This window comes from Tupaia chinensis, unplaced genomic scaffold, assembly GCF_000334495.1.
Source record: "Tupaia chinensis unplaced genomic scaffold, TupChi_1.0 Scaffold000574_1, whole genome shotgun sequence".
NCBI classification, from domain to species: domain Eukaryota; kingdom Metazoa; phylum Chordata; class Mammalia; order Scandentia; family Tupaiidae; genus Tupaia; species Tupaia belangeri.
Window position 1 is genome coordinate 2814928 of NW_006160088.1, and position 10502 is coordinate 2825429.

The 10502-nt window shown below is 45.4% G+C and overlaps 1 protein-coding gene across 2 annotated transcripts in view; it reads right to left on the reverse strand.

Moving 5' to 3' along the window:
* Nucleotides 1-6937: 6937 nt before the first annotated feature.
* FAIM (Fas apoptotic inhibitory molecule) overlaps nt 6938-10502 on the reverse strand; it is a 25835-nt gene continuing 22270 nt past the window's right edge. For both annotated transcript variants that reach the window (XM_006158181.3, XM_027775578.1), the window contains exon 5: nt 6938-7379. In XM_006158181.3, the coding sequence (XP_006158243.1) occupies nt 7230-7379 (150 nt within the window). In that variant the 3' untranslated portion in view covers nt 6938-7229. The remainder of the gene's footprint in view (nt 7380-10502) is intronic.

A 10502-nucleotide genomic window follows, 5' to 3' on the forward strand; every position in this document is an offset into this window, starting at 1 on the left:
TCGTGTCTCACTTTCCCTTTCTCTCTCTCTCTTTCTGGTCAAGTTAAAATATAAGAAGAACAAATAAAATAATAATAATTACAAAAAGAATAGTTACTAAATTCCCCCTACAGTAAGCATTATGTGGACTTTTACTAAGTTTTTGAACTTCATATAAACAAAAATTTGTTTGTTTATTTATGTTTGAGAGGTTTTTGCTATAGGGCACGTGCACTTGCCAGAAAGAAAGAGACAGAGAGACAGAAAGCGAGAAATCACCCCCCAGGGGGGATGGCCACACCGCAGTCCCTTCTCCTCCATTCTCTTCTCGGGATCTTGGGCACGCACGCACACGTGCCTGGCGTGAGTTTAAGCCACCAGGTCCAGGAATCAAACCGCGGTCAACTACATGGGAGTTCAGCAACATAGCCATTATGCCAACTGCTGGTCCCATATTTTCAAAAATTTTAACTTAAATGTTCTCAGATTGTTTTCTTAAGAACTTGTAGCACATACTTTCACCAGCAAAGTGCAAGAGGGGTCCCCTTCCTTTGACGCCTCAGACAGTAATGTGTTATTGCTCTTTTTTTTCCTTTCTTTTCCTTTCCCTTTCTTCCTCTCTTCTTTCTTCCTTTTGCTGGCTTTATTGTTAAAAGAATTTCTTTAACTACAGATTTCTTTGAGTGTTTAAAAAAATACTTGGATCTTGGGACAGCAGTTAGCATAATGGTTATGTCACTGGACTCCTACGTAGTCGACCGTGGTTCGCGTCTAGGACCCAGTGGCTTAAACTCACGCTGGGCGCGTGTGCGTGCGTTCCCAAGATCCCGAGAGGAGAATAGAGGAGAAGGGATTGCGGCGTGGCCATCCCCCCTGGGGGGTGATTTCTCGCTTTCTGTCTCTCTCTGTCTGTCTGGCGAGCGCACGCGCCCTATAGCAAAAACCTCTCCAAAAATAAAAAATAAAAAAAAATACTTAGCTCTGCATATTTTTCCATGAACAGCCTATTTATCTTGTATCCATTTTACAGTAACTGACATTATTTGTAACAACATATGAGGAGACTTCAGAAAGTTCATAGAAAATTATTATTATTAAAAATAGACAGCTCTGGAGACTAGTGGAGTTGCTGACATTTTCTAATAACTTGAGAGTAATTCTACATATATTCCTGAACTAATCCTTTGACTATACCCTTTCCGATACAAAATGTACAATACATAGGGGCCGGCAGGTGGCATGGTGATTAAGGCACTGGACTTCCACGTGGCCGACTGCAGTTCAAGTCCTGGACCTGGTGCCTTCATTTCTCACTTTCAGTTTCTGTCTCTCTCTTGTCTCTCTCTGGTTGAACTTTTTATTAATAATAATAATAATAAATAAAGTTAAATAAATAAATTCTTTTTTAAAAAAAATTGTACAAAAAATAAAGTCTTTCAGCCAGTTCTTCGACTTAACACACAGCATCTTCTTTCTCTAGTGAACTTGCACGGTGTTGCAGGAAAACAGACACCGAGGGGTGAAAACAGCACTCCAGAGACAAGAGGGGAATTCTTTATGGGTTAAGCACAGTCGTTTATGGGGAGCTGAGAAAAAGGGGGAGTTTCAGCAGTCTAAGGATATTCTGTTGGGAAGAAGCAGCCCAGGATTTGCTCTAAGGAAAAAAGGGTCAGATAAGTGGGGTGTCTGGCTTTTCAAGGTCTCAGGTGGCTTTTATTACTTTAAGGGCGGGGGACAGTGAATTCCAGAGGCCTGGGGAATGTCAGCAGTTGCTGGCCTTGGGCTATTGTGAGTTCCTGGCCTTGCACATCAGGGCCAGGGACCACACACCATATCCCCCAGGACTGTAGCTCAGAGCAGAGGTTTGGGCTGGAGATAGACAAGTCGCCATCATCACATTTGGGAGATTGAAAGCAGTGGGAACCCATGGGATCCGCGGGGGAGCTTGTAAAGAAAGGAGATGAAACCCAAGATTAAGGCCTTGAAAAGCTCCAGCATTTACGCTGGGTGTAGCCAAGAGAGGCCTCAAGTAAGTCAGGAAGTACTGAAGCTGTAAAACAAAACACAGACACAATTGACTCGATAGAAATGTAAAACTTGCAGGGGCCAGCAGGTGGCGTGGTGGTTAAGGCGCTGGACACTCCTACATGGCCGACCATGGTTTGAGTCCCGGACCTCTGGCTTGCTTTCTCTCTCTCTCTCTGTCTCTCTAATCAAATTAAAATAAATGAATGAATGAATAAAATTAAATAAATGAAAGAAAGAATAAAATTAAATAAATAATTCTTAAAAAAAAAAAAGTCAAATTTTCATGGTAATGGGGCCGGCAGGTGATGTGGTGCTTAAAGGCACTGGGTTCCCAACATGGCTGACTGCAGTTTGAGTCCCAGACCTGCTGGCTGGCTTTCTCGCTTTCTCCTTCTCTTTCTTTCTCTCTCTCTGTCTCTATCTGGTCAAATTTTAAAAAAATAACAAATGGAATTAAATAAACAAATCATTCTGTTTTAAAAATAGCATGGTAAAAGATACCATGAACGGGGCCAACATCCTGATGATAGACTTAGGTAAACTATTTATAATGTAAATGTCAAAGGTTTTACATGCATGTGGTTACTTCATAAAGTTCATGGAAAACTGGCATTCAAGTATGAGTTTCTTTTGGTGCAAAAAAGTTTTGAAATCTATGCAAATGGAGTGTGGTCACACCACCCTCCGTCTCTTCCATCTCTCTCCCGTCTGGATTTGGGGCATGCACACACATACCCAATGTGTTTTTCAAGCTGCCTGGGCTGGGATTCAAACCTCAGTTGGCTCAGATTCTTAACTTTTAAACTACTCCCTGCTAATGTCACTGTTGCTCTCTATTTTAAGTAGCAGGGCCCCAGAGAAACTCTTGAGCTTATACTTAAGGGACGTACTCAAGAATGCTCAGTAGAGCTCTGACAGCATTAACAGTAATCTGAAAACTACTTAAGAGTACGGATGGGTATATTTGTGTGGCTGAATGCAAGAGTTAAGGAACTGGAGTTACTCTATCCAGCCTTGATAAATCACCAAAATATTTTTTTTTCTTTTTTTGGAGAGGTTTTTGCTATAGGGTACGTGCACTCGCCAGACAGAGAGAGACAGAGAGACAGAAAGCGAGAAATCACCCCCCATGGGGGATGGCCACACTGCAATCCCTTCTCCTCCATTCTCCTCTCAGGATCTTGGGCACGCACGCACACGCACCCAGTGTGAGTTTAAGCCGCCGGGTCCGGGACTCGAACCGTGGTCAACTACGTGGGAGTCCAGTGACATAGCCATTACACTAACTGCTGGTACCAACCCCCAAAATATTGTTGAGCTGGGGAAGAAAACGTGTTTCAAGAACTGTACACAGAATATTAGTAACATATTGATTTTAAAATAATTCTGTCTTCTGTTTGGTACAATGTTTTATACCATGTCCAAAAGTGAAGCGTTTATCTTGAGGCATTTTGTTTTAACGCAGGTATCCGAGGTCAGCACCGTGATGTTCAGCATGTGGGGTACATTAGCAAACACGGGGGACAGCGAGTGCAATCTTGGTGGAGACCAAAGCTGGGGAATGTCTTGCCTTTGACTTGGTAAATCCATGGTTTTGTTTTTTAATTCAAAGCAACAGACTGATTATTTGGGAAGAATATGACCTCAGTCTGAAGGTTGTATGAGCACAGCAGGTTAAGTCCTTAATTTCCCCATCTTAAAAAAAGGGCTGGGACCAGCAGTTAGTGTAATGGCTATGTCGCTGGACTCCCATGTAGTCGACTGCCATTCGAGTCCTGGACCCAGTGGCTTAAACTCACGCTGGGCGCGTGTGCGTGCGTGCCCAAGATCCCGAGAGGAGAATGGAGAAGGGATTGTGGCGTGGCCATTCCCTCTGTGGGGGTGATTTCTCGCTTTCTGTCTCTCTGTCTCTCTCTGTCTCTCTGGCGAGTGCACACGCCCTATAGCAAAAAGCTCTCCCAAAAAAAAGAAAGAAAATGTGGCTAGTGTGATTGTGGAACTGTTTGTAATTGTACTGATTTTTAATTAAACTAACTATGAGACTAATGGTGAGCGTATTGGATAGAGCAAGGTTTGAAAAGGGGAGTTGTCCCTCCAGAGGATCAGCCTGTGAAATGCCCAGATACCAGGCTCTGCCGCCAAGCCATGTCCTGCCTCGGAAGCCCTCTGCACCAAGACACCAGCCCTGGGCGTGCCGCGGCCGCTGGTGCCCTGAGCGCCTCCTGGGACGGTGTTTCCGCCTTTCAAACACTGGCCGGAGACTGGGAGAAACAAGTTCGCGCCTTTTCCTTGTTTTCATTTGTGTTTTTTGTCTTCACCTTATTAATTAAACAAAGTAATTGAACCTTGAACACCATGGTATGAACTGCATGGGTCCATTTATATGTGGATTTTTTTTTAATAAATGGCATTTTCTCTTAGGATTTTCTTAGTATTTATTTTCTCTACCTTTATTGTGTGTGTGTGTGTGTGTGTGTGTGTATTTCATATATGGTACATATGATGTCAAACCCTGAGAAGTAAAAACTACAAGTTTCGGGAACCAGCAGTTAGCGTAATGGCTATGTCGCTGGACTCCCACGTAGTCGACCGCAGTTCGTGTCCTGGACCTGGTGGCTTAAAACTCACGCCGGGCGCGTGTGCGTGCGTGCCCAAGATCCTGAGAGGAGAATGGAGGAGAAGGGATTGCGGCGTGACCATCCCCCCTGGAAGGTGATTTCTCACTTTCTGTCTCTGTCTCTCTCTCTCTGTCTGTCTGGCGAGCACACGTGCCCTATAGCGAAAAACCTCTCCAAAAAAAAAAAAAAAAAACTTCAAGTTTCATTTGTTATATTTTGAATACAATATTGACCAGGTAAAAAGAGGATTTTTTTATAGTGGACCACATTCAAAATCCCTAGAGGGAGTCCTCGGTAAGCGGAGCACTGTAAAATGACCTCCCTGGCTTGCCCTCCCGCCCAGGCAGCATTTTCTGCACATCGATCATGGGCCTGTGGCGGTCACACCATGGTAGGCATGTTTAACTTCGGCCAAGACGCAGTCACGTGCGGCATACTTGCTTGAGAGATCAGGTGCCCTGGAGTTCTTTGGAGTTCTTTACCCAGGACAAGCCTGATGATAACACCCTGATCGGAACGGCACCAAGAACACAGCGCCATCCATGCAGGACGACATCACGGGCCAGCAGTGGCATAGTAGTTAAGGCACTCAACTCCCACCTGGCTGACCATGGTTTGAGTCCTGGACCTGGTGAGCACATAGGCATGCATACACAGAATCCCAAGGAGAATGGAGAAGGGATTGTGGGGTGGCATTCCCCCGGGGGTGATTTCTCATTTTCCCTCTCCCTCTCTCCATGAAGCACATGTGCCCTATGGCAAAAAGACATCATAGAAACTTTTCTGGAAAGCCCCTGAAAGTTTCCTGACCTTTGTTTAAAATCCCTTTATGGGGGGCCAGCAGGTGGTGTGGTGGCTAAGGAGCTATACTCCCATGCGGCAACCATGGTTCGAGTACTGGCCTAGTGGCCTTCTTTCTCACTTTCCCTCTCTCTCTGTCTCTGCCTCTCTGGTGAGTACATGTGCCCTATAACAAATTAAAGAAAAAAAAATTGAAAAAGCAAAATCCCTACTTGGTGGCCAGCAGGCAGAGCAGTGGTTAAGGTGCTGGACTCCCACATGGCCCATTGGTTTGGGTCCCAGACCAGGTGGCTTGAAAATCATGCTGGTTGGGACCAGCAGATGGCATAATGGTTGTGTTGCTAAACTCCTGTGTAGTTGACTAGAGTTCAAGTCCCGGATTTGGTGGCCTGAAATACACTGGGTCCATGTGTGTGCGCCCAAAATCCTGAGAGGAGATTGGAGAAGGGACTGCAGCATGGCCATCCTCCTGGGGGGTGACTTCTCACTCTGTCTCTACAGCGAGTGCATATGCCCTACAGCAAAAATCTAAAATAATAATAATAATGCTGGGCATGTGTGCATGCGTGCTCCAAATCCCAGAATGGAGAATGGATTGCATAGCCATCCCCCAGGGGGTGATTTCTCACTTTCCCTCGGTCTCCCCATTGAGGGCATGCTCCCTATGGCAAAACCTGAAAAAAAAAAATTTGAAATAGGGGCCAGTGGGACCAGCAGATGCTGTAATGGTTACCTTGCTAGACTCCCACATAGTGGACCACAGTTCAAGTCCTGGACCCAGTGCTTGAACCTCAGGCCAGGCGCCCAGCATGAGTTTAAGCCACCGGGTCTGGGACTCGAACTGCAGTCGACTACATGGGAGTTCAACGACATAGCCATTACACTAACTGCTGGTCCCTGAACCACAATTTCAAGAAAGTTCTTCTGTGACACTACTGACGCTTCCTTAATAGGTTTCTGGATAGGAAATCTTTTCCCCAGGTAAACTAATTGCATCGTCATTAAACATACGTGAAGCGGCTGCCGACGTGGCGCAGTGGTAACAGGCCACAGGTGCTGCCGGGGCCGTACAGAAGACCGCGGTTCGGTTCTCTGGTTGGCCTGCATGTGCCTGGTGCTCGTGCACGAAATCTGGGCTGACTGGGAAGGCAGTGGGTGCGGGGGCTCGTGGCGTGGGACCCTGCTGAGACCCCACCTCCCAGTCCCACACCCCCATCTGTGTCTCTCTTGAAAGAAAGAAACTTTTAAAAAAATATGCAGCCCCAGCCCCCTGTGCGGTGGTAAGCCCTGTGCAGAGAGCGGGTCCCACACCGCAGACCCAGAGCAGGTGAGGTCTGGCCTCTGGAGGCTTCAGAAACACTCTGGGGACGGGTATGTGCGTGCCCCAGATCTTGGTGGTGAAGTGGAGGGAAAGGGTGGTACGACACCCGGGGGTGCCCTCGCTTGCTAGCGGCTTGGCCCTGTGGCCGGTGGAAACGTACAGAGATCCGTTCTCAGAAACGAAGCCGCAGCCCAGTGTACAGTGTTTATTACAGCAAAGGTTCCTACCGTAAAACAGTACTGATTTTGGTCCACGTTTTCATTTGTCTTTAAAACATTTTACATTATTTACAAAACAAATTGTAATTTTTATAGTACATAATTCTTTTTTAGCCCTGACCCTTGGAACAGTAGTTTCAAGTAACTAAAAAATAAAAATATAGCAACTAAATGTACTAAGTACATCATGGACACATTTAATTACCTCAGTAATTACAAAGTCCTTATCGTCACTGCTTGCGATGAAAATCCTGTAACACGAGGTCATTCCAGAATCTCCGGGATTTCTCTGTTATCCACAATGAGGGTATGAATAATCCCTTCTTTCCGCTTCCCACTGCTCACAGCCTTTATGTAACAGTCGTGGTCCCCAACACTGAAGTGAGTTTCCGTCCCGTCATCTACGAACTCCCCCTAGGCCGACGAAAGAGAAGGAATTAGCGTTCTGCAACAGTTCGAGTATTAAGACCGGCTAAAGGTCCTGGAGGTACCATGAAAATGTCAATAAAGCCTCTATCTGGATGTTTTACACCTCTGTTAAGAATTCAAAGTTTTGGGGCCAGCAGGTGCCGTGGTGGTTAAGGCGGCTGGACTCCCACATGGCTGACCATGGTTTGAGTCCCAGACCTGGCAGCTTGCTTTCTCATTTCCCTTCTCTTTCTGACTCTCTCTGGTCAACTTGCAAAGTAAAATAAAATGGGGGGGCTAGTAGCTGGTGTGGTGGTTAAGGTGCTGAACACTCCCACATGGTTGACACGGTTCAAGTCCCGGACCTGGTAGCTTGCTCTTCCACTTTCTCTCCCTCCCTCTCTGTCTCTCTGTGTGTATGTTTCTCTCTCGTCAAATTAAAAAAATAAGTGAATGAATAAAATTAAATAATTCTTTTTTAAAATGGCAATATATAAAATTAAGTAAAAATCGTTCTTTTTTAAAAAAATTATTTATTTTATTTATTCATTCATTTATTTTCATTTGACCAGAGAAAGATAGACACACAAAGAGAAGGAAAGTGAGAAAGCAAGTCGCCAGGTTCGGGACTGGAAACATGGTCGGCCATGTGGGAGTGTCCAGCACCTTAACCACCATGCCACCTGCGGGTCCCAAAATAATCCTTTAAAAAAAAAGAATTCAAAGTTTTTTTAAGACTCCTACAATCCTTAGTTTTACATTTCAAGGGGAGAAAAGCACCTATAGATATGCATCTGTAACATACACTATGTTTTTTTTTGGAGAGGTTTTCCCTATAGGGCGCGTGCGCTCGCCAGACAGACAGAGACATAGAGACAGAAAGTGAGAAATCACCCCCCAGGGGGGATGGCCATGCCGCAATCCCTTCTCCTCCATTCTCCTGGGATCTTGGGCACGTACACACACGCGTCCAGCGTGAGTTCTAAGCCACCACCAGGTCCGGGATGCGAACCGCAGTTGACTACATGGGAGTCCAGTGACATAGCCATAATGCTAACTGCTGGTTCCCACATACACTTATGTTTTCAAAACTAAAAATGGTATTTCTTGGGGGACCAGCAGGTGGCGTGGTGGCTAAAGCACTCGACACTCCCACATGGCTGACCATAGTTCAAGTCCTGGGACCTGGTACCTTGCTTTCTCACTTTCTCTCTCTGCTACTCTCTGGTCAAATTAAAATAAATAAGTGAATAAATAAAATTAAATAAGCAATTATTAAAAAAAAAAAAGAAATCAGAAAATAGGGACCAGCAGTTAGCGTAATGGCTATGTCACTGAACTCCCATGTAGTCAACCGCAGTTCATGTCCTGGACCCGGTGGCTTAAAACACACCAGGTGTGTGTGTGCGTACGTGCCCAAGATCCCAAGAGGAGAATGGAGGAGAAGGGATTGCGGCATGGCCATCCCTCCGGGGGGGAGGGGGGGTGATTTCTAGCTTTCTGTCTGGGCTCTGTCTGTCTGGCGAGTGCATGTGCCCTATAGCAAAAACCTCTCCCCCAAAAAGAAAAGAGAAATAATGGTATTTACTGGTTGCCTGCAGTACACCTAGAACAGTGTATATGGGTTACTTCATTGCATGCTCACAAGGCCCCTGACGGAGGTACTTTCACCCATATTTTATAGATGAGAAACTGAGGTGCACAGTGGTTAAATAACTTGAAGGCCCCAGGCGGTAGGGATGGAATGTTCATCTCTCTGAAAATCAGATTCCTCAGCATGGAGGTGGCTGACAATAAAGGTGACAACACAAAAGCAGACACCCCTTAACCTAGACCTGCGTCCCACACAGGAGCCACTGGCCACACGCGGTTGGTTATCAGGCACCGAGACGTGGGAAGCAGGCAACAAGATGGGCTCCGAAGTGTAAAATACACACTAGGATTGAAGAAGGAGGATGAAACAATGTAAAAAGACTTGCTAATAACTTTTCATATTGATTACATGTTAAACAGAGTATTTTTGATGCATTGGCTTAAATAAATATTATGAAAATTAATTTCACCTTGTCTTTATTTAATGCGACTACTTCACAAGTTAAAATTATGCACGATGGGGGCCGGCGAGTGGCATGGTGGTTAAGGATCCTGGACTCCCACATGGCTGACTGTGGTTCGAGTCCTGGACCTGGTGGCTTGCTTCTCTTTCTCTCCCCCCTCCCCCCGTCAAATTAATATAAATAAATAAATAAAGTTAAATAATTCTTTTTAAAAAATTACATATGAGGCTCATATTGTATTTCTTTTCTTTTCTTTTTAAAGAATTGTTTAGGGATCAGCAGGTGGCATAATGGTTAAGTTGCTGGACTCTCACACAGTTGACTACGGTTCAAGTCCTGGACCCAGCTACTTAAAACTCACACCAGGCATGTATGAGTGCCCCAAATCCCGAGGAGAATGAAGAAGGGATTGCAGTATGGCCATCCCTCTGGAGGTGATTTCTCACTTCTGTCTCTGTCTCTCCAGCAAGCGCACGTGCCATATTTAAGATCTCTCTCTCTTAAAAAAAAATTGTTTATTTAATTTTATTTACTATTCTTATTTTAAAGTTTGACCACAAAAGAGAGAGAGGGAAAGTGAGAAAGCAAGCCACCAAAGCTGGGACTCAAAGTCTGGCTAGCCATGTGGAAGTCCAGCACTTCAACCACCATGCCACCTGCCACCCCCCCATACTATTTTTTTTTTTTTTGAGAAGTTTTTGCTATACGACGTGTGCACATGGCAGAAAGCCAAAGAAAGAGAGACAGAAAGCAAGAAAGCACCCCTCAGGGGGATGGCCACGCCGCAATCCCTTCTCCTCCATTCTCCTCTCGAGATCTTGGGCACGCACACACATGCTCCCAGTGTGAGTTTAAGCCACCGGGTCTGGGACTCGAACCGCAGTCAACTACATGGGGGTCCAGCCACATAGCCATTATGCCAACTGCTGGTTCTCCCATACTGTATTTCTACAGAATGGCACTGAACTAGGGTAAAAAGTTTGGAGCCAAGTAGTAAAGGAAGAAAGGAGAGTGTGGGAGGCTGTGCACCAGCGAGTCCGAGAGGCCATTTTCATGAGTCTCTTCCTATTGC